Here is a 24,993-nt window from a genome sequence, read left to right on the forward strand (position 1 = left end):
TCTTGATTCTAGACGGTTATCCATCTATGAAAACGAAACGAAAGTGGGGACGAAGCATTGCACGTAGTGGGGACTAACAGGGTATACACCGTGGTGAGTTGCCGAAGAGCTGCAGTGTTTCGCGACGGAGACACCATTTCGAAGGAAGACCAAAAAATACAGATTACCATACCTTAGTGACCAGTGTTTGGAATAATCTTTGCTAGATCGCGTGATTGGCTTCTATCAAAGTCGAAAAAATAAAGGATAAATATGATTAGAGAATCTTTTGTAACGATATTGGCTGTGATTGCCGTAACACGTAAGTATCGTATTTTAATAATTTTCTATGCAAAATTTGAAATGACATACTTAAAACAATGAAATTATACGGAAATATTTCTCTTCGCTATTAAAGTATATATTAAAGAATATTATACTTAATTACACAAATATTTAAATTAAGTATTGAGATCCTGTATTTTGAATAATAATGGTAGGTAGTTTTATTAATTGTAATAATAAAAATACTTTTGTTCGAGCGTGTCGTTTTTATACCAAATACAATATTATACGGTTTATTTATACCAATAGAAGAAATTAATAATTTTTAATTGCATATTTCTAAATTATAAATTAACATCGCAAAAAGTAATTCAAGCAAACATGAAATTTCTCGAATTTACTTTGCACGTATTCAACCAGAAGCAAAAAGAGTACATGCTAATTACCGAGAAGGAAAAGAATGGTTTCACTGAAACAGATCTCAGACTTTCTCTTAATTTCTCGGCACGGTTTGCCGCAGCTTCTAAAATACTACTGAATTTCCGGTATCGTAATCATCGCGTAAAACCGGTAAAATTTCATAACTATTTAAACGTCTGAAACTCGTCGCCCATCCTGAGGAGAAAAATTATCCGTGTCTCTAGTACGTTCCAAAGGTATTCATTTCGCCTGGAGAGCGCGTAAAAGACAGTCGAACTAAACTTTCTAAAGCGTAAATGTCAGATCTGTTGCTCGCTGAGTTGCATAAGTATCTGCAGTGGTTATCGTCTCTATACATATGTAAAACCGATAAATTACGTAAAGAAATAAAATAATGCCGATCGAATTTAAGATTCATGGGACAGAAAGAGAAGTTAGGCTGGTTCGACTAACTCGCGTATGCTACAGCACTTCTCGCCAAGCTACTTTATATGCCTCTTGAAGCGTGGCATTGATTTCCGGTATATCTTACAAAGTAAATGCCGCAAGTAACGTGGAGAAATTTAAGAAATTTGTTCCAGTTTCTTTCTCTCTTTGTATTCCAGATTTTTACAAAGTGAAAACGAGTCCCCCGAGAATGCTACTCCATCGACATTTTCACCTACGTGAATTCCCAGCCCTGTCGTCTGATAAAATATTCCATTTAGATTATTCTTTGATTTATCGCTACACTATGTGATTTTTGATAGCCGCGAATATTAATCGATTATCTAACAAAAATAATCTAAAATTAAACTTTATTTTCACTTGAGAATTTTCATCGACATTTTCACCTACGTGAATTCCCAGTCGTATCGCGTGATAAAATATTCCATTTAGATTATTGTTCGATTGAATAATGTGGGATTAAACTTTATTACTGTAGTAAAAATTCCACTGTCAAGAAAAACTGAAAAATATTCGAACCTCGGCGCTGAAAATTTGCGAATATATGCATAAATGGATAAAAAATGGTTGTTTCTCAAATAAACGTTACGCGTGAAAAGAACTGGAGAAAATTTCATTACCGCATATATACATATATATAAAGAGAGTAAACTTTCATTTATGTGAAACTTGTTATAGACGGTGCATTCAACTGCCCGAGCAAAGACGGCCAGTATGAGGATTCAAAGCAGTGCGACAAATACTACGAATGCATCGATGGCGTCGCCACGGAGAAGGTTTGTCCAGATGGATTGGTTTTCGATCCTCTCAATCGTAAAGTGAACAAATGCGATCACGTATTCAACGTTGATTGTGGAGATCGTCTGGAACTACGTAAGATCATCATAAATTGTATTCGTTGGGTGATATTAAATAAAATCTAGTCCTTGAGAATTTGATTATTTTCCATATTTTTGTAATAAATGCTTGTATCAAGTGTTGGAAACACACTCGTCGGAATAAAATTGAACTGTCCAAGTACGACATGTTACGCGTGTCATTGGCTTTTGCGGTTGATGTCCTTGACATACAGGATACTATGACGGCAAGTAATAGAAGTGCTTTTAATTCTCGTTATATTTTTTTATATTTACAGAACCACCTCAACCGACCAAGAAGTGTCCACGAAGGAATGGTTTCTTTGCTCATCCAGACCCATCTGTTTGTAACATCTTCTACAATTGCATCGATGGCGAAGCGATCGAAATTACCTGTACCACTGGATTGCATTTCGACGAATATAGCGGCACGTGTGTATGGCCTGACAGCGCTGGACGAGAGGTAAACGTTGTCCTAATTTTACATGTGTAATATATTTCTTCTTTTAGTCTTGATGTTGAGAATATCGCAACTTGATAGTACACGTAGTAAATGAAAATTAATATGTTTCGCAACAACGTATTCTACGTGTAATGTTAAATTTCATCTCTACAGGGATGTGGAGTAGTAGACAAGAAGTTGAAAGACGGTTTCGAATGTCCGAAAGAAAGTCAGGTCGATACCAGAGGAATGGTTGTCGATCATCCTAAATTTGCTCATCCAGATGACTGTCAGAAGTTTTATGTCTGTCTGAACGGAGTAACACCACGCGAACAAGGCTGTAGCGACGGAACTGTTTATAACGAGGAACAGCAAAGATGCGACGCACCTGAAAATGTCCCCGGCTGGTACGTATGATTTAGTAATAATAATTTAAAAAAAAAATATGTATAAATACGGCAGTAAAATATTTGAACGATCAGAAAGCAAGATTAATTAAACAATTATACCATTTTACAGTGAGGATTGGTACAAGGATGATGACAAGAAACCATAAAATACTTTCTAAACTTATATGTCCCGCATCGGGATCTCGATATCATCTTTAAATCACGTCATCCTCGTTTAGTGTGTAATAATGTGTGTGTTTAGACATTTGAATGTTCATAAATAATAAATTCTATTTTATCTTATTCATCTTATTTTTTTTTGTATTTTCTTTTATCGCTTATCCCAACTCATTTATGGTATCAACGAATCGATATAACGAGTTTCTTAATAGCGAATCTGTGTCGTTATTAAAATTTGCTATGAAAAATATTAGAAGGGACCGTGCCTGTGCAGATTCTATTTCTTGAAATATGTACGAAGTGTCTTTGAGTTTTCTTTCGTAACCAACGAAGCGTGTCGACGGTAACTTTCTCCTGGACATTTTATTGCTTTTTGTTCTTGAATTCATCGACGGACGACTTTCGTGTTAATGTACTTTTTACTAGGCATATATGATAACTAGACTGTGGATTTTTATGTATTTATGTGAAATTTAAAGATGCAAAAGCGGACAAAATGTATATAATATACAAAAATACGTAAGGTATTCAAAGTAAAGTACTTGTCACAAGCAATTCATATAATTTTTAATAAGTAAAGTGAATCTCTATTTACGTTATATTTTTTTAATCGCATCCATAAAAATATAAATTTGAAAAATAAAAATGAGCTATTCGTAATATACACGGAGTATTTGATTTTCACTTAATGTTTGAGATAGAATATGGATCACGTATAACGTAAAAGATAAATAAAAGATACGGTGGACGAGATTAAAATTCCATGAAAATATGCATACATTTGACAAATATTGGTAAAGTTTGACAAATCTGTTTCTTACAAGGTGTTGAAAATCACAAGACGATATAGTTTGATATTTCTCTAACTTATCAAGTAAGAGATGCTTGTAATAATCATAAGCAGAGAGATAGCTATGACCAATCTAAACTTTCCGAACTGTCCGCTGATTACACTGTGTTTGTGTAATTGCACGGTATTCATTTATACGCGATTCAATCTAAACTGAAATTTCTTGCGTACAGCAAGGATCAGCTGAATCTGGCTTGATTGTAACAGTACCTTAAAGTGCCATGCACAGAGAAAGGGAAGCAGAAACTCTCTGCACTGCAACGGTTAAAATTTAATCGCGATCAAGTTACTCATTGGAAAACCATAAGTAAATTACCAGTTCTCCAGTAGTTATAAAAATTACTGCTGACTTAATAATACTTCGTTCGAAATATTTGTAATCGATGTTACAGTTTGTAAATTTTTTCCACCTAGTCGGTCAAGGATACACAATTTCTCTTTAACAGAATTCTTTCTTGATTATATAATGATGTATACTTTTGTAATGCTAATGCTATATCTTACGTTTTTAATATAATATAGTACAAAATACAAGGTAGAAAGGGAGGGAAAGCAAGTACTTTTATAAATACCTGATTGTTTAATAGTATGAAAAATGTTTGATTGACTGTACAGTCTAAATTAAAGATTAGAATAATTTTGGAAAGAAAAGATCATTTCTCTTTGGGATTTGTATGAATAAGCTGTTTGAGAATCGCTGCGTACCCCAATGCTTGAGCTGCTGTACATTCTTCGTGTAGAGAGAGTTTGCCTAATTTCAGGGGCATTTTGATCGATTTTTAAACATTGCCGACGAATTATTTTTCGTTACTATAATCCAACGATTAAAATTAATTGCATAATTAATTGGTAAAATTTCGATAACGTTTGTTGATTAAACAATGTTGGAATAATTAAATATTCGGTTAAATGGTATTCCAATAATCGAGGTCGAATAGTATTGTAAAGAACACTAGATTCAAAGGTGGGTATGTAAGCATACGTTAACTCGCAGAGGGACATTCGTACCACCTATTGGTATAACGTTCAAGAGACTAGGGAGAAGTTGGTCGAATAGCTGGGGTGTAATATTAGGAGCACTTTGAAAGGTAAAGTTACACCAATAACAGAACTAGCGAAGCTCGGGACGGTCAATAGAATATGCAAATTGGCGTTCAAATGGTCGGATAAAGGTTTCCTTTGGTTTTCATTACGTTGTTCAGGACCGTGCTCCTTAGGTTTTCTTTCAATCTCCTATGAATTGGCTAAATAACATCAACGAAATATACGATACAACTTCTCAAATAATTCAAAGATAGTTATTATTTGACAGAAGTTATTACTCGATGAAATATTTGTTTCATCCCCTAATTATTCTAATGCACGATGAAAATTAGCATTAAAAGGATTAGAAGTAACTTTTATAGTCATCGCTTTTCTTGCCATATAAAATTAATCTTTTTACAAAGTATTAGATTTCGTATTTCTTATACAGTATTCTTATATAGCTTTTCTCGCGAGTAATATATTTTTCTATCACCCAAAGGATTTTATTCCTACTATTTCTACTACTTCAAGATTGCGGTAGGATCTAGACACGCAGAATCCTGGCTCTGTCGACCAAGATAGCTAAAAGTAAAACGGTTGTAAAAGTTACATTATTCTATGTCGATTTTTACAACCAGAGGTTTTCAAAGGTTCTTTATCATCGGTATATGGTTTCGAGTACTAGTAGATATAGGATACATTTTAGCTATAAAAGTTGAAGATCTCTTTATGATCCGTTTTATCGTTGTCCGATCGAATTCAAAGGCGAAAAATATTATCTTTTTATGGATTGGAAAATTTTTGAAAAGACGAGACAGAAAAGAGCGTACAGAAATGTTCAAACGTTCTAAAAGCCGATAATTTCTGTTCATCGTTAGTTAGTTCGTAAAAGAATACGGCAGATTGGGTAATTATGGAGTAACCGAGCCAAATCGACCTACCGTTCGAGAATTTCGAGCGAGAAAGTTCTGGAGTATTCTTCCGAAAAGTTGATTCTCTTCTCAGTATCAAGGATTCTCTCACACGAGTTCAGACCTTTCACTGGAGCTTGCGGAAAGTCTCTGGTCCATTTTTTAGAATTAGAAGAAAACGGTAGCCGAGGCGATCGGTAATCGATACCCGTGGAGTGCAAGGGCTCGTAAACTGGCCAAACAACGATTCGTACGAGACGATTGGTTTAGCAGTAGTGGCTACGTTTACAGGTGTGCGATTGCTAGAACAGGTGAGCGATTGGTTCAACCTTTCCGGTTCTTCGTAAACTTCTCTTTTCCTTCGTCAATTTTCCTTCTCCCCTTTTACGAGATAAAGTGCCAGAGTGATCACTAATCTCGCCCACTCTTACACACTTTTCTCTTCGTATTTAAATTTTTATCGTAGCCTCCGAGTAGCTTCATTACATTTTTAGCGAAACGAAGTGTAGTTCGATCCCTTTTTTTCTCTCTCTCTTTTCTGCTCGGTTATACGAGAAATCAAGAGCAAGCCCATTTAAAATAGCACAACCCCGGATTGTCGCGTGGCTTTTTTATCCTGTTAATAATCGTGATTCGCTTTTTGCTTCCATAAATTATGGTATCGCGGTACGGGAACAATTGTTATGATAATCGAGCGTTTAGCGTTATGCTGCTTAGGCAAAAGACAATATACCGTAGAATGTTCTACGATGCTGTTTGTACTGTAACGGCTGCTGTTACTTTTATGCGCGAATTACGAAACAACGCAACGGCATCAGACATTCCAGTTTGCAATATTGTAGGTAGTATACTCTTATCCCGGTAGAATGTCTATGGTTGATGTAAATTATTCTGCGTTCCAGCATCCTCAATGATACTCGATGAAAATTTGGGAACGTTTATTATCCTGAACGTAATTTCAAGACAATACGGAAACAATTAGTTTTACTTGTATCCGTCTGTCGATGTAGAGGCAAGTTTAACGGGTTCGTCGCATAGGATTTGGATAGAATTTAAAATAGAATCTCTGCAGTTGGACAATTTGAATGATTTCACGAAGGTGGACGACGAGAAAAGTTCTATAATAGTGTCAACATCAGAGGTGTTAGTATTGTAATTGTTGCACTTGATTACTTACATATAATTTTCAACTAACAGTATTGGACAATCACGCGGTACCGCAAGCATAGATCTTTATGACTGACCGTGAATTTTAGACTACAATATCTTTAAAGATAACCAGCGGTTAGTGAATAATTTACAAGTTATATCCTCTCTCTATCTCTCTCCTTCTCTATTCTTTTTAGTTGACAAAAATTTCATTTTAGTTGAAGTTAAATTTATATTTAACTTTAAGCCACTGCTTCGGAGTGGTCTCATGACTCACAGCTATTACTTTTGCTTTGAGCGTGTCGGTGAATTTTCGGAAGAGCAGATTTTCCCGAAAAGCGAGCGTAATCCAAAGTTTATAGCATCAGCGTTGCAGTAAATTTATCCAAGGTATGCGCATTTTTACGATGTTAGACGCTTAGGGAATCGGGTGTTGCTTGAATGGTTTTGGAGAAGATAGTTTATTTGAACAGCTAGTGCAATTTTGACTATTTACAGATTCTGAATGCTTCAAATATTCAGGCTCGATTGATTCCTTGAGCTCTTGCTATTTCGCCCTCGAACAGCTAGTAACATGTTTCCATCAATATACGTTTCGATACAAATGCCACCACGTACCGTCTGTTACCTTCCACACAAGAATTTTTTAGCGGTGCAGATCTTTGTTCCGTTAAGTGATTTTATCGATTAAATGTCGTGCGTAACGTTTAACGATTGTTTTCCGATATTAACGGAATTTTTTATTCGAGCGGAAGTTGTCGCGATATTACTAAATTATTGCAAAAGTTCGTTCCTTTTCAATTTTTCTGAGTAGACAATTAAACGGAAACCTCGAATAAGGGTGTAAGGCACATTTAGTACATTTTATAAAAAAATGGTTTTTAGGTTGCCCCATAAGTTTCAAGCTTTTAACGTGCTTCTTGTGTTCATCGTTACATCGCCCTCTAACGAAGTATTCTCAATCTATCTGTACTAAAGCGATTGACCAGGATTGTAGAATCCACACTTTAATTAAACTTTAAACAAAATGGTATATAGGCTTTTATTCGAGGTTTCTATTCAATTATATAGAATTCCAGTTGTAAATAACGGCTATCATTTGGCGACCGTTCACAGAATTTATTCGTTAGCATTTTTTATAATCCAAGATTAGCATGGTTAAAATTTTATTGCAGGAAACGACATCCGGCATGCGCGAACCTAATACATTTTTATCTTTCGTAAGCTCGTTTATCTGTTCATAGGTACGTTGTACGAATTTGCAGTTTTCGTAGGCGTTAACTCTCGTTGCGCTGTGCAATTTAGTGTTTCAGCAACGTATAATCGCGTTAAAAGTCGAGGACGAACTCGAGACGAGGCGGTAATCGGCCGTTCTATCCGATAACGAGTTCCGTCCAACTTCGCCACTGCGTAGCGACGAAGAAATGGAGAATGAAGAACCTAGAAACTGGAACAGGAACGAAATCAAGAGAACTCATAATGAGAGGAATAACGACCAATTTTGTTTTTATATTCAGATTTCTGATATTTCATTTTATTCGATTGAGGTAACCAACACCTTATCGATGGTTCTGTTTTATTTAAGACTCTTGACGCATCTAAATGTAAGATGTGATATTCCGACACAAAAGAAGAAGTATCGAGGCGCAAACATGATCAAGATCGCCCATAGAAATTCGATTAAAACCGCCGAAAGCCCGGTTGCGCTATCGAGATGCGCATTGAAATGCGCACGCATAGGTTTCCCTTTCGACAGAGCTCACGATACATATCGATAATTAATAGTACGATCGATGAAGCGACATGGCGAGAGCTGGCGAAATTTTTCCGCGTATGTATCGCGACCGCGTACCGTGGAGGTCGTTTCGTGTCATGTGTTGTTTCGGTCGAATAAGAAATGTATTTCGCGACGGGACGGACAGACGGAATAACCTTGTCGTTTCCCCGTCTACGAATTCTTGTTGCGCGTAATATTGCTCAGTGTATTTACTTCCGTCGTACAAGGTGTCGCCCGTGAGTGAGAATTCCAGAGAATTCCATGTTCACACTTACGTGATCCCGTTTTCATAAGTGTCGTGGTGGACGTTATTTCATGTCAGAGTGTAGTGTCCGAGGAGGATCTTTGGAGAGCCGACAGAATAGCGGAGGATGAAGACAAGGTAGGACACATTATCTTCTATATTCTATGAGGAGGAAAGCTGGAAGCTCATCAGGTTCTCTTGCGTTCTTACGTCTGGGTATAGCATTTTAGTGTGTCATCCGCGAGAGGGGGGGGGAAGAGGAGTTAGGTTACCCTTTCAATCTCGCGGTAGAAGAACTCACGATTTCTGATGGTTGATCTAGTCGAGATATTTCGGTGAGGCATGGTTCGAATTTAAAGAATAACCTTCCTACCGTTCAATCTTTTTAGAACACTTTTTATTGTAAAATAGTAGATTAATCCTGCCGACGCCATTTTGTCGATCGATGCTTGTTCTCTATACGATACCGGATTTTACGTTTATTTTTACCGGCTTCGCACTCGAATGTCACAAAGATTAAACAACTTATTGTTCCTGCTTTCTGCTTCTTTCCGGGGTTTAGTCAAATGTCGTCGAACATTCGCTTGACACGTTGTCTACCGCGAATAAAATTATGATTTTGTCGTGCTGGAGCCTTCGAAAGGTTTACTATCCGTATGTATAAGTAAGTTGAAAGTTTCCTATCTGAGAACAAAAGGTAACTTTCAGAAGAACCGATGTAGCTCTACTTTATCGAATCTCTTTCAGTCACCACTCTGTGATATATCATTGTAGAAGAGCATGTTCAATGAAATTCTAAAACTTTCGCGAATGTAAGTTGATTGGATCGAAGATGATAAATATTTCAGTTAAGATTTCATCCCGTTCCACTCAGATTTTCAATTTTCGATTCTCTCTCGATTATCCCTCACAACTTATAAGGATTAACTTTCCTTTAATTAAATTGGGATTAAGTTCCATGAACTTTCTTAACGTAAAATATAAATCCTACACGAGGTAAGCAACATGTCGGAGCAAGAAGACTTCAGAGAGAAATCGTCTCTTACTGTAAATAAGAAAAGGGATCCCGATGGAAACGCCTTTTCGTTCAGCAAGATTGTCGGAGGATGTTTGTCCATGGATTCGAGTACGAGTTCAACTAGAATGGGGAAGCAATCGCATGGTTGCATGTAATGTAACACGTGCCGGGTGCATTCTGCCTGAAACTTGTTCCTTTTTGTTTTGTGTGGGTCTGATGTTTCCTTTTCTTTCGGGTGTCCCGATGGAGACACGCAGACAGACCAATATACGCGCGAGTACAGAGTATCCGTGTAGGTAACTCTTAATCTCTTGAGAGCAAACACCGGTACTCAACTGCTACGGATGCAATCATTTCCAGTAAAGGCAAATTAGTTTTCCTTGCCTTTTCTTAACACTTCTCTCGTGATCCTTTTTTTCCTTATATATTACGCTTCGGATTATTATCAAAGGTTACAAAATAACTTTGATTGTCAAAGGTATTCCGTAATGAAATACAATTTCTACGCTGAACAATTTTCAATTGTTCACCACCTAACTGTGAAAACTCTGTAATTCTGATAGATATGGAATTAAAATTTAATTCACAAAATATATTTTATTCGGAATTTCAAATATAATATTTCCGCGACTTTTCCTAGACAATGTTACGTTAATTAAATAAATTTTAGTTTACTTTTTTCCACGTATTTAATTACATTTAAAATGATCTTGTCTTGCAACAGCGACGAGAGAGTACGTAAAAATATTAATATTCAGTTACAGGTATTTCATTTCTCCGCTTCTATTTACATGTTTTTAAATGAACGTTCTATTTCAGCCGTTATTACAAACAATTTTATAATGTATAATATTCAGTCAAAAAATGAATTCTCGGTAAAACCAACACGTTCGATCTCTATTGATATACGCATGTTGTCGACGTTTGCATTTATATAAGTACACACATACTGGAATTTGTTATTTTCGTTCGATGAATTTTCGATTGTGCCCGCTGTTGGGGCTAATACATTCTATTTTCTAATGTACAATGCTAATGGGAACAGTGTATCACGTTTCAGTTGCTTAGATGCGACTTTCATTAATATTTGCAACTACCACTAACATTTGTAGCGGCTGTTTCGATTTCTGGTGCACAGAATCCTGTATATACTGTGTATACGTTCCGCAGAAATTACTAGACGACAACGAACGTGGTATCGTGTCGTGCGAAATAGTGGAAAACGAATTGTCACCAAACACGTTATATCGTTCTTTTTATATTTATTGCTGATTGTTCTATCGTTCTTTCGGTGCTATTGGGTTAATCGTGTATCCGCGAAACAATCGTGGAAAAACAGAGATAGAGTACCGACTAGATAGAACGAACAGTTAAAGTGTCAGGGGGTATGTTGGCGGAAAGAGAAAATCGAATTTCGGGGCTACCTGCAAAAGTAACGTGGTAAGCGGAAAGAATAACGAAGTATCGTAAATAATAAGATAAATCATCGCTTTATTTGTTGCCTCTTTGACTAGCAATTGCAACTATTTTGCCGTACTTTGTGAGTCCTAGAAGTAAACAATATATTACAGAATAACGAACGACGTATTACAAATTGTATAGAAAATAGGTTAATGATTAGGTAAAATGATAACCAAACAGGTTAAATGATTCGATTAGTATAATGGCAGGTATTAATATATACATAATCGGTAATGGCTACAAATCATATGACATTTATTATTGAAAGATATTAATTTAGTGGTGCAGAGGTTAATTCGCTTTATTGATAAAGTTAGTTTGTTAATAATTTTATTAATTAATATTTCTAACTTCTGCATAAAGGGACATGTATAATGAATTCGATGCTTCATAATGCGTGCAGTTATAGAGGGAATTTATCATTTGATGTATGTATAAATGATTGATAGGTGTGATATTAAATGATATTAAATTGTTTTTGTCTGTTCGAATGTTTCGTAGAGAATATAACTGATTTATTTTTCATATTTTCGCAAATCAGATACGATGTATGTGTCGGATAGTTGAAAATTAACTTTGATCTTAAGCCATGCAATGTATGTCTTATAGTATATGTATACCTCCGGCGGTTTTAGTTTGATCTAACGTTCAAAGAATATGTGACAGATTAATGAAACTTCGTATGTATAATGGTTGCGCCTACATAGAGTACAGATGTTATTAGATAAGTCGTTGCGTTGTTAGTTTGACAAGCTGACACTCTAACATATTGAACCGCTTGAATGACAAATGAACTCGATGAGGTTTAAACCGCGGTAACTGTTAATCAAGAGAAGTTCCAAGACACTTTAACGCATTAATCATTATTACGATACATGGCAGTTTAATTAAATTGTTATTCATAAAATATATAAAACAGATATTACGATATTTCTATCGAAAATGTTAAATAATTTCTTAAACCTCTGCATGTCGATTTAATCGTACCGAGTATTTAACGAGGGAGCAATTTAAAAACCTCTAAATCAATGCGATCTCGGGCACTTCGAGCACGTAATCTTAAATTTGGAAAATAATTTCACGGAACGATCGTGAACAGAAAGTATTGTAAATATCGAGAATCTTAAAAACTCTTGAAATTCTGGGAAACTTTGAAACTTCTAAAACTCTTGAATCTTTAGCTGGCATTTTGAAAGCCTTATAACTTTTGATCGGCCAGGAATCCTTGAAACATGCCAATAAAGCCAGAGTAGCTTTTTAAGAAGTTTCATCAAATGAATAATATGTTTGCGAAAAATAACTTGATAAAATATTAGTTCACTTTATATATATTAAATCGGATCGATCGTTCCAACTGTATCCTTCATGCAATTTTATTTCTACGGTGTTTATATGTTCAGCTAATTTGATTACGTTTTAATTGTATATTATTCTGGTAGAGAGAGAATTTAGTAATTTTGGTTGTACGTGCTAACGAGCAAACGAGAATGCGCAAGAAAGATAATGTACAGTGTACAGTGTGCAGGGTTGGGAATGAACAGTATAAAAACCAAAGTGTGTGAGGATTCATCTTCCAAAGTTCTCGTTATGAACGTTATTTCTACTCCATTAAACGTAGTATCGGCTGCGGTCTTTTCATTTCGTTGAAGAATCTATTAGCAAAATAGTCTGGTTTATCGTTGCTCGATTTTTCTCATTACCATCTAGTGTCTAGTAAGTTTTCGTGTATTCTTTTTTAATGGTTTCAATTTTTTCTCATTATTCACGGTGATTATTCGATCATAACTTTCCATGTCGTCATTGTTTCGACGCATTTTCCTGAAAGTACTCCGTGATTATCGAACTATGCTTATTTTTTGCAAGAACAATGGTTAGGTAATTGAGAAATTTGGGACTCTATACGTTGTACGACATTGTGTGTATATACTACACGAAAAAAGCAGGAATTATTCCAAACGTGAAGTACTATTTTTCACTACCTAACGTACCTATTAACAAGTCCATCTCTTACAACCACGCGTAGGTAATCTGTTTACGCTTCAAATAAAATTTCGCTTGTGAATCTTTCCAAAACGTATTTGTATCTTACCTGAAAACTATTTCAAACGTTTGATTTAAAATCTGATCGTACAACGTAGTAAAGGTTTCGATAAATACATCAGAATTTTTCCGGGTATTTTCAGAGTTTGGAATAATAAGAAAGAAAAAGAAAATGAACTGAATATCGACGTAGCTTGTCCGCTACGAAAGAAACTTGTTTACGGGAAGTTAATCTATCATAAAAAATAGAAATTAGAAGTGAAAGCCGACATGTATCATCGCACAATTTAGGAGCGAGCGTGAATCGTATATCGAGGAATGAAAGCAGTAGAGCACAGTGGTCACGGGTGAGGGTATTGTGCAGAAGCCAGAAGTGAGGATAAAACGAAAAGTCGAATGACGAAGTCGCCCGAATGTCGGCAAAGAAAAACAGGAACGGAAGGAGTGCGACAGGTAGGCGGGTTCCCGCAGGAACAATTCGAGATGTAAATCAATGGTTGATAAGGGTGGCTGTCCCACGAGGAAAGGAAGGTCGCTCTTGGATCTGGCTGAACTAGAAAGGAGGATAGAGAATCCGAACTGAGTTTGTACTAGGGAAAGGTGGGTCTTCGTTCCGCGGAAATGCCTCGTTCAAGAATTATTTATTTGCCGACTTTCAACGAAAATTTTCGCCCTTAAGTGGGTTCTGCGTTTTCCACCAAATCCTCCACCACGTTCTTCGCAGTCTTCTAATCCTTCCATTTCCTACCACTGTCTGAAAGTCGCGCCACGAAAGAGGCCGGGTCATGACTAGAACGTATGGTAAATTGGCGTGTTGACTCAGCTGATAGGATTCCTGTATAAAAAATAAGAACGCGTCTACAGAATTTAACAGCGAGGCTCTGTTTTACATATCAAAAGTTAAGGCTTTCTACGTGATTGATTTTATTTTCGTCAGCCCATAAAAAACAAGGAAATACGTAAGTCGTATTCCTTCTCGTTATACCGTTTTATCATGGAAAACTCAATAATCGACTTATCGTCGAATGTTCGAAAACCGGCCAGAGTAACGTACTTGATATCTGCCTTGGACACTCATATTTCGTAGTCTACATATAACGATTCAATATCACACCGATCTTTGTCTACGCTGTTATATACACCTTTGATCGTAACATTTTGCTCGCGTATCGAATTTGTTCGTAGCTTATCTCGCAACGATCATAAGTTGGGAACACAGCTAAATTCATCTTTTTGAGTGATAAATTTCACGTGAAAGGTACCCCATACATAATCGATATCCGATACTAACGATGGTTCTGCCTAGGCAATCGCCCTAGAGTCACATGATACGTCATGCTACAATAGCCTGAATTGAACGATTTATTGTACAGGCCTACAACACGTCACAACCTTGCGTACGTGGCGTGCGAGCTTCGACAAATATCCTTCTCGACCGGTAAAAAGAAAAGAGAGAGGTTTGAAAAAAGGAAGAACAGACAAGGAAGCGTGGAAAAAAGGAAGAACAGATGCAAAGAACGGATCTATTAAACGTTCATGGTTTACCCGAAAATATGGACGCAACGATGCGTTCTTTAATACTGCAACACTATCTAAGTATCGTAGTATAGAACATACGAAAAGATCGTAAAAATCTTGTTCTTTAAACAGCGTGCAATAACGAATGAAATCGTTGATGGTGGGCTCGATGGAGCATCCGCGTTTCGAGCAGCGAGGGACACACGGTTCTGCACCGTGGAATTTCACACGGCAGTTAACGGATGGTAGATAGCAAGAGCGACATGCCGGTCAGATAAAACGCAAAACATTGGGGCTGACATGCAATTAGTGGCAGCGCCGACTGCAAATCGTCTCGTCGTCGTGACGCAGTACCGCGAGATTTACTGTTCGCTCACCTTCAGCGATTTTATCCTGCCGGTTCTCCCTTTTACCGACGTCGCTTCCTTCCTTCCTCTTATTTTTTCCTTCCTTTCCATTCCACTCTAATTTTCTTTGTGCCCTTGAAACGCGTGCACAGGAATCCCTTTTATTCGCGAATACATTTAATCTCCTTAACGCAATCTCCTTCGCCTTCTACTCGTTTCGCTATGGAAATACAAAGGATGGCAACTACATTTTTAAACTTGACATTACGCTTTACCAAAACTAATCAGATGATCTGTGAATTACGCGTGAAGCGTCGTTGTGTCCTTTTTCGAAACTGCACAAAGTTATCGAATAAGGAGAACAATGTTACTTTCGAGTAGCTCGATATACGCCAGTTTGTTTTAATGTGAATATCGATCCAGAGTGGTTGACAGATCGTTTCTAACAAGTTGAACGTTTCGAGAATTAATCGCGCGTTTGGACGAGCTACGTTATTTGACTAATTAGCTTGCTAATCTCGTTCGTTGTTTGCCAGCGCAAAGGGCGCGGAAATTATTCATTTAGACATAACTTGGTGCTGTCCTTAATAGCGAGTTCCTTTAAACATCCTGTTGTATTTCCAAGAATTAATGTAGTTCATCACAACAGACAGAAAGGATTTTTAGAAAAAGATGTGATTATGAAACGTCAGCTGAATTTCTACAAGACTGTGCATCTTTTCCTTGGTATGGGTGAGACTTCATTCCATTAGGACACAGCCGTCTTTTATCGGCGGCTGCTCTATTATCTTACAAATTACATGTCTGTCAGCCTTTGAAACTTTTTACCGTAATTAAATTTTGTCTGGAATCTCGATCAAGTTATAATTTCCCAGAATTTCGATAATTGATGCGTAAACGTGAATTGCTTCCGATATTATTTAAGAAACGATAAGTTCCTTAATAAAGAATTTTCACTCTTCTTACTAGCATGGATGTCACCTGCAGTTCACGTTTCCTTATTGGTTCTTTGATTCAATGTCCTGCACTTTGAACGAAATCAATCGATCCTTCGCTTAATTATTAATTTAATATATATCTAGCCTGCGCGTTATTCCATCTTATTAATTTATATTTCAGTAGCAACGAAACATAGAAGTATCGTTAAAAAGGAAAACAATAGCGATCGGCACGGTTTCAACCGTAAATGCGATAGATATATCAGCATAGTATATAATTGAGAAAAATGCTCGTTATCATTCCCATCGGTTTTCATTGGTCTGTCTGATTGAACTCTTCAATTTACTTGCAGATTTCGCGCAAACTCGATCACACTTGCCTGCCACTAACAAGATTGCTCGATGAAGCAACGTTATATAAATCACTTTTTAACAGCTTTGCGATGACTATCGCTTTAAAACGCGTCAATTCATCGACGCGTGTTATATACGATACTTTCCGTAAATTATTTATAGAACTATGCGAAGCACGCGTTCAAATTGGATTTTTAATGCATAAAGCCGGGAATTGATTTTCAAGCGCTTTAGAGGGATTTTAAGTTCGACGTGACCATTCGGCGTACATCGAATCGAATGAACGAGAAAATGGCGTTTTTAGAGAGAAAGGTAAAAGAATGGTCTTATGGATTTGAATGGAGCAACAGCACATTATCCTAGTTTAATTTTCTGTCCTACCCAGGCAGCAGTTCTGCCATCCCATTTTTCATGAAAGGGAACGCAGTGGGATAAAGTTACCGAAGGAATTCTTGTTCTACAGGAAAGATTTCCTCTGCAGTTCTAAGGATTCCGTTGCTAACGAAATCAGCGATACGCTTGGAAATTACTTCGTACCACCTTCGATATTCACTGGTTGGAAAATCAAATCTCGAATTTATTTTATTCACGGTTCATTTCGTCGTGGCTCGAACAGAATCAATATTGTAATACGCGAATGGTGAGATAAGGGATCGAATCCAGAATGTATCGTTTTAATCGTAATATATTGCGGCGAGGCTATGAAACAGGATTATAGAAATCGACGTGTATTTGGAAGACAGAAAGACGGAGTTGAAAGGCGAAAGGAAATTCGAGGAAACGATCCGCTGTATTGGACTCTGGTCACGCACGGCCAACGAAATTTTTACCATTTTTCACGAAAGCTCTGGTTGCTTCTGGTTCGCTTCTCCGTAACTTCGAATCTATTTATCGTATCAATGTCACATTGTTCGCTATGTGGAATTTACGTTTGATTATTTTAACGTTTATTTCGTCTCGTGTATTAAATATTACGAGGCATTGTTTCAATATTTGCTAAAAATAATAGTGCGCTACTAAAACTTTGCTGAATAGCCAGTAAAAATCGTTTAAGTGTGATAAGCGTAGTCGATAATATTATCGAATGTATTGTACTCAAGGTTTTATTACTTCTAACATTGTCGCACGACCTACGAATTGGATATCATTTGGCTCGCAAGTGACAAATGAACATACGCCAGTACATTATGAATCGGTATTTGAAGCAGTACAGTTAACTTGGATATTTAAATCGTAATTACTTGCGACGATAGAAAACTATTCAGGTATTTGATAATTAATTTTTAGCAATTATTTTTATTCGTACACTACATATAGTCAATAAAAGTGAAATAGAATATCAGTGGTAAGGCGGTCGTCGGTAGTTTCTAAGGCGCTACAGAAATTTTCTGTTTGAGTAAACAGATATATAATTCTCTCTAATTTCTTCCTTTTCTTGTAATTAACGAAATACAAAGAATAATTGCCTGTTCAGCGGAAGGATTGAAGTGGCTCGGATTAAAGGTATTTAAATTATCAGGGAATGCTTTGCGCGATAAAGCGTTTTTTATCTTCTTCCGAGGTACTCTTTGTCACGTTTAAAGTAAAAGTAATGGCGATGGTGAAAGGAATTCCCGGCGTTAATCAATATTGTCGGGCTTTTGTGGTTTTCACCAGAGACTTACGCTGTACCACTGGAAGCCTAAGATTAAAATCGTTCTGCGATTACTATATTTGAAATCACTAGTGCAATGATACGATACAATTGTTGGTTTGCGGCATCGTGTTACGCGAGTATTACATTTCTATACAAAATCGAACGTTTGGGAAAGGGAACTCAATTATTATAAATAATTTCTATATACATATATCAATGATATTAATTATCATTTACGTAGATCGTCGACAATTTTACGAGACTCGTATGTATTTCTTCGAACGTAAAATTCAGCGCCATTTCTGGCAGGCGATAAGGAAAATAAATATGTCTAGCAACGAGGAAAGATCGATATTCATATCTATTTGAAATTAATGTCGTAAACGGAGGAATAGTCGAATTCTTTGCCGGCAATCCGTCAAAAACTCCACTTCAATGCACTTGCTCGTATCGACGCGTCGTATATCTAGGCGTATCGCTTAACCTCCTGGGAGCTAAATCGAGACAGCCTCTGAAAAAGAGGAAAAAAAGAGCCGAGGAGCGAAAGAGAGAGAGACATTAAACAACCTTCAACTTTTTTTTTTTCATGCCGACGCAGCGCATTCGTCTATAAAAAACAGCATTCGCGGTGATGAATGCAGGTCTGGCGGTTTTATCCCAGGGAATCGAATGATCGAACGTGAAATTGCTAGAAAATACGTGAGTTCAACGTCGTTCTCGAAATTTCGCGAAAAACATGCGACCGACCTTCGGTATTGGCTGCATGGAACGTGACACCTATTGTTTCTCGATAACGACGATAATACGGAAATATCATTTGTTCGTTCACACTCGGTGTTTCGATGTCGCTCTGCCGAGCAGAACGGTCAAATCGAACGGAGACTCGATTTTCATTCGGAGCCGCTGTTTTGTCGAGCATTTCGAAACGCTTCCTGACGCTCTGTCAACCGTGAACGCGTTCGATCGATCGTTTCCCAGACACCGTGTAATTAAGGAAAATACGTTTCCTTAATTTCCTGACGAACACGCGGAGAATTTCAACCTTATTAACCATCCGAATAGATACGTCGTTCGATCGCTGTTTTTCAATTTCTGCCGTTTCCCTTCGCTCCATTTCGGAAAATAATGGAGTTTTCGCGTTTCTCTTTTTCGTTTATCGATCACGTTTATGTATCTTTGTTTCCCAATAAAGTAGTATATGAATTAGACGCTCGAAGCAATATTATTGTCTGTAGATATGGCTATTTCTACGAAATTATACAATGTAATTGGAATGAAAGTTATAGAATAAAATTCTATAGGTAGTGTTTAATTTTTCAAAACTCTTCTTCATTGCGAATAGTATTTCGCTATGACGCTAAACACCGAAGCCTGATACAGTTTTATGAGTAGCCTTAACCCCTTCCCGTGCCATTTAGTTCGACGAAACAGACCAGACTGATGCTCGTAAACAGAAATTAACATTCAGTCGCGATCGTAACGGGCAAAAAAAAAAGAACAGTCCGCGAGCTCGGCTTGTTATGTTTACGTTTGGTCCAAGTATCTGGTCGCTAGTCAGACTCGCGATATTCATGTTTGGGCCAAAATCTTCATCGCTAAAGTACAGGAGGGGGTTAAAGATAAGTATGGTTCGAAGTATCAACGTGCAGAGATTAGTTATGCAGTCTTCAAGGTGTAAAATCGACCTCACGAGCTTAAACATTTTTATTCCTGTCTATCTTTCATAATTTTTTCTTTATACTATATGATCTTAATTTTCGTTGGAAGATATACTATTAATATGAAACCGAGACTTTACCAAGCACATATATCTTGTTTTGTCTTTTGCTCTTCGATATATTGTCATACGAAGCATAAAAAAGATAAATGCTGCCATAAACGAAATAAATGCACGTAAACATGTTAGAGAGAAAAAGTGCGGAGAATAAAAGGAGCGTATATTAACATGTACATACATAGATTGTATCAAATGGAACAGTTATAGGTCATCGCTAAAGCGTATTTTGCTTTAGCACGTTGCAAGCGGAATACATGGCGTTTCATTCTTCTTTCTTTTATAGTTTTTTTTTTTTTTTTTTACCGAAACTCGAGATAACTTTAGCGTTCGAGCAATCCTTTTCTCTGGCATATTTTAATTGTGTCGCTTTGGAAATATTTCTACCGCTACGGTCGTGTTTCGGCATAACGCGCGACCGACCAAAATAGAATTTCGTTTACGAAATATTGGCAGTCTCCATTTTCGTCACTAGATAAAACGTTTCGGAGCGCTGAAATACGTTCGCGTGGAATTGTAATCGGGTTTTGTTCTCTCCCATTTTACGCGTGACGAGATTACACGTTTTCCAGCAACGAAATCTCCGGGACACGGTTCTCGTCCTATTGTAATTTAAGGAAACCTATGATTGTCACACGCGACAGCAACGTATTTCGTTCGCGCACCAACTCTTTTATGAATTTTTCATTTCGTCCGAATCGTCGTTGAATTTTTAAGTTTTAAATGGTGTTTTTTCAATTTTTAAAGGTCAAAAGTGATTTTCAAGATAGGATGCTGTCTGAGACAATGTATGTACCTATGTAGTTCCATCTTCATGAGGTTTCGTCTTCTTGATACGATTAAACTCACGTATGATAGATTATATTAATCATTTTATACAGAGGTTGTTGCAAAAATATTGAAAACAACACTGGAAATTTAATTTAGATATATTCGTACGAAACTTTCGGTATTTATCTTCTCGACTTTGCTTCTTTAAAGCTTTTAAGTAACTGACCGTTTTGAAGAAAGTTAGAAAGGAGCACTGAAGTGATTTAGAAGGAAAAGGATATTCGAGCGCTTTATTCCACTTTACGTTATTTAAAAATTAAAAGAAACGAGAGACATTACCTTTTCAGGAATCGTTCCTTTCTTTAAGTCGAAACAGTTAAGGAATTCACAAGATGTATTTTTAATTAAGCGTACGTCAGTCTGTATGTCAGTTCAGGTTTTATCTTAGTTTTATACACATGTTGCAGGCAGTCAGTTGTGATCTCGTGAGAAAATCACTAGAATACAAAAATAATAAATATGGAGAGAATTGTTAAACGACGTAAGTTCTATCAGCCTTTATACAAAATATCTAGAGCCGTAGTTTTACCGCAACAGGTTTCATTAACAGGAAACAAAGCCCTGCAGACTACGGACGTAGAAAATTCAACAGCTAATCAAGAAGATGAGAAAAACGTACAAGAGAAGCCGAGAAACACATTGAAGTACTACTTCAATAGATTTAGGTACTATCATTACTGTTTGGCTGAAAGATTGGACAATTTAATTGGAGCGGTGTGCCTTACGATAATTAAAATTTACTTTTTCTTAATGGGATGGCATCAACAGCTTGATCAACAGGATGCTGAAATGACGAGCACGATAAATATGGACGATGGATAACTTACACTACAAATACATTATGTATACATGTATTTTGTAGAATAAATTATTTTTATTCCAGTAATTTGAAATACATGAAATACGCGAGCGTCTACTAATAACGAGACTGTTCAATCGCGCGATTCTATTATGTACTTTATAAACATCGCTACTATTCAATGTAAAATCAATAATAAATTCCTAAGATATTGAAAACGTTGATTAAATGAGACAATTTATCATTCAGCCTCTACAGTAATTGAAAACTCAGGAAACACTGCTAAGAATACGGTCATGTATAATTCAACAAGTAGGATTTTGCATACGTCAAGGAGAGCAATACTTTCAACAATTCCTCACTTTAAAGAAATAATTAAATTGGGAAAGTTCTCTCGTTTGCCTTTCCTTTGTCCGTGTCAAATTTCCCTGTACTGTCTTCCTCTTCACACATATTAACGAACTTCAGATCGAACGAAAGCAACATCTTTGGACTAAGTATAGCTTTTTTATTTATCATTTTTTGAAAAGTAAAATGAAATATTAAAGATTATACTCGCATGCACCAAAAAGCCTGGAACTGTCTCGCTTCATAAGAGCGTAATTTAGACTACGTCTTCGGATAGTAAGGCAGAGCTGCGGAATTTAAGATATTCACGGCTCTATCGTAAAAGATGCAGTCCAATCTCCGCGAGGTGTAGTTCATGATGGAAACCTTTTCCAGAAATTCCTTACTTCGCAGTCATTCGACATAAGTCATTCACTCTGATCAGCACTGTATCCGAGTAATTTCGAGCGATTTCTATATCAAACTTTACAGGTATTTCTCATTTTCTTTACCTTCGAAGTAAAGTAAATCTGAGCAGCGATTCCTTCTTTTCAACCACTAGACGATAGAATAAATTCTTCAGAAAGAACATCTACGTGGAAATATTATTTTAATTTCAAATTTCGAATTTAATTTCAAACAGATATATTCGTATTCGTTGAATATTTCGGTGAAATCTCAGCTGCGTATTAATATTCTAGAAATCAATCAATTACTTCTTCCAGAAAGTTAATCAATTATTTTCGACCTAATTGCGCGTAATGTTAAGAGTAAAATTTTTTATGAAATTCCAAAACTATAATGCCAATTTTATTTCAAACGTGAGTTTTTCTCCGCGCATTGGATATTTTTGAAGACGTAGTTCACAGAGGAGATAAAGATTTTGCACTGTAGCATAAGAAATATATTCGATGACAAACGCCAGATTGTTCTTTCAAAGTCGTTCTGTTAACAATAGACATCTGTATTTCACGTTGCTATGCAAGTGTTGTGGATACTTGAATTATATCGTATATTGAAACATTTTCCTCCTATTGTTGATGCAGAATTCTTGCCAAGTGTTCATGCGGAAAGAGATGCGGGATATCGTGTTACTATTGTATTTTGTAAAACTGCTCAGAATTCACCGCCCACGAAATAAAATCGAAAGAATATTTTTATTTCAAAATTAATATTTATCTAAATTTGATGAGAATTAATTTTCATATCTCCAGAATTTAACGTATATAGGTACAATTATTATTAATAACCATTAAATCTTACGAAATTTTACTAACTCTCTTCAACGATTAGTTTTAGTAAAAATAATATTTCATTTTCTTCGAAACACCACCACACTAAAAGATATCCACTTATTATTGTGAAGTTATTGCTTTCCACCCTCTTTTCCACGTTTCTATCCAGCGTCGATGTAAATTCATATCCATCCGATCGAGAAATCGAAATTATTCAAATCAGCGTAGATTTACGTTCATTTCTGTCATTCTAAATTCAAATCGGACAGATAAATATGTACGTGTAGATACGTGGATTACGTTTGGCCTTACGCTTTAGTATAAGTATTGTCGATCGAAATATTATAATCAAGTACATTAATTATTTCACATTTCTGATTATCTTTCAAAATTGCAAATTAAATTAGTCCCGATATAGACGTTAACGTATTTTAGTAAATGTTTTTACAACAACTTGTTACAGAGAAAGATGTCCGTAACGTGTATTACATATCGATGTATGTACAGCTTATGATGGCTATATTTTAAAAGGGAGTATACTTTTTAGAAGTTAACGTCACAGAAATTTATAGCCGGAGAAGGCAGGTTTAGCCTGGTAATATTTTATAATCCACATCAAAATCAAATTTTTCAAAATAGCAATTACTTTAATCATTCGGCGATAACGATAAATATAATCTGGAATAGTGCCATCGATAGTTTGTTGGATCGTCGGTTCCAATGGAGGAAAATCCCGGCAGAAAACCTTTAGACAAGCAAGTTTAACGAATGAAAGATGAACGCCCATCGAAAGGGATGCAAAATAAATATTTTTCGCGGATGCGTGTTAAAAAGGGTGAATGTCGGAACGTGAAATATTTCGTCGGTTGGGAATCGTGTTTGTATTCGTATTATCCACGATAGAAGAGGCGGTGCTCGGGAACGCGGAAGATAACAAAAATCACAACAGGTTGACGAACGTTGCCCGACCGAATTGGGACGATGGAAAAACGATAGTTGTTCGATAGATCAATCAGGAAACGTTTTTAGAATCGGATTTACGGGCACGGGACTGTGGCTGCTATGAAAATTTAAGCGCAGTCGACGGCGCTGCAGCCGCGCAACCCTACGCTCGATAATTTATCAGGATCATTCCAAGAGTGGCGCGCGCAGTACGCGAGAATAGGCTGCCGCCGAATTTATGATAACGATAACATTGAATAATTCGCGGCAACGATTGATCGTGCCCACCACGAGGCTACTGCGGCGCAACACGCTTTTCGTTTCAATTCACCAGCCAACCCTAAAATCTGTCAAAATTAGCGCATGATAAATATAAGGCATTGCTATCGTCTCCTCGAATTAATTGCTTTTTCGAAACCTAATCTTAATTCTCGGATAATTAATCGCTAGAGAAAGCCAATCTCTTCCATTTCCTAATTTCCACGATATAGCCGTTTCTTAGTGATCATCGAGTAGGAAGTTTTATCGCGTCTCGATATCGAATGAAGTCATTATGGAACATCAAACGAAGAATTTTGATTGAAAGTAGAATTCAGAAATTAGGGGAAACGTATATTAAGGTTGTCCATATCGATGAGGTTAGTTATAGCGTACTCACAGAAACATTCGTTGACGCGAATAACTTGCTAATTAAGCTAATATGCTACACGTTGTTCCGTTATGACTATTTATGACTGAAATATTATAACTGCTACAATTAAGCAATCAATTATTTAATTAAAGAGGAACCGTAAAGTCAGCCGAATAACGTATAATT

The 24,993-nt window shown here is 36.5% G+C and overlaps 1 protein-coding gene and 1 long non-coding RNA gene across 2 annotated transcripts; both read left to right on the top strand.

Moving 5' to 3' along the window:
- The first annotated feature begins 126 nt into the window (after positions 1-126).
- On the top strand, positions 127-3,131 carry LOC138179727 (protein obstructor-E). Its single transcript, XM_069112818.1, has 5 exons — positions 127-301; positions 1,810-2,004; positions 2,267-2,451; positions 2,605-2,837; positions 2,950-3,131. The coding sequence occupies exons 1-5, from the start codon at positions 253-255 to the stop codon at positions 2,984-2,986; spliced, it is 699 nt and encodes a 232-aa protein (XP_068968919.1). The 5' UTR covers positions 127-252; the 3' UTR covers positions 2,987-3,131.
- An 18,199-nt stretch (positions 3,132-21,330) lies between these two features.
- On the top strand, positions 21,331-21,892 carry LOC138179854 (uncharacterized). The gene is made up of 3 exons (XR_011173134.1): positions 21,331-21,354; positions 21,424-21,538; positions 21,642-21,892. It is a non-coding gene; the product is annotated as an uncharacterized LOC138179854 (long non-coding RNA).
- The last annotated feature ends 3,101 nt before the right edge of the window (positions 21,893-24,993 follow it).

Source organism: Bombus flavifrons, chromosome 5, assembly GCF_040668555.2.
Source record: "Bombus flavifrons isolate JBK064 chromosome 5, iyBomFlav1_principal, whole genome shotgun sequence".
Lineage (NCBI taxonomy): Eukaryota > Metazoa > Arthropoda > Insecta > Hymenoptera > Apidae > Bombus > Bombus flavifrons.

Excerpts from the sequence above, each read along its gene's own strand:
- LOC138179727 (XM_069112818.1), top strand. The coding sequence starts at position 253 with ATGATTAGAGAATCTTTTGTAACGATATTGGCTGTGATTGCCGTAACA. Across the intron at positions 302-1,809 it reads GGCTGTGATTGCCGTAACAC|ACGGTGCATTCAACTGCCCG; the intron begins GTAAGTATCGTA and ends AACTTGTTATAG. Across the intron at positions 2,838-2,949 it reads CCTGAAAATGTCCCCGGCTG|TGAGGATTGGTACAAGGATG; the intron begins GTACGTATGATT and ends ACCATTTTACAG.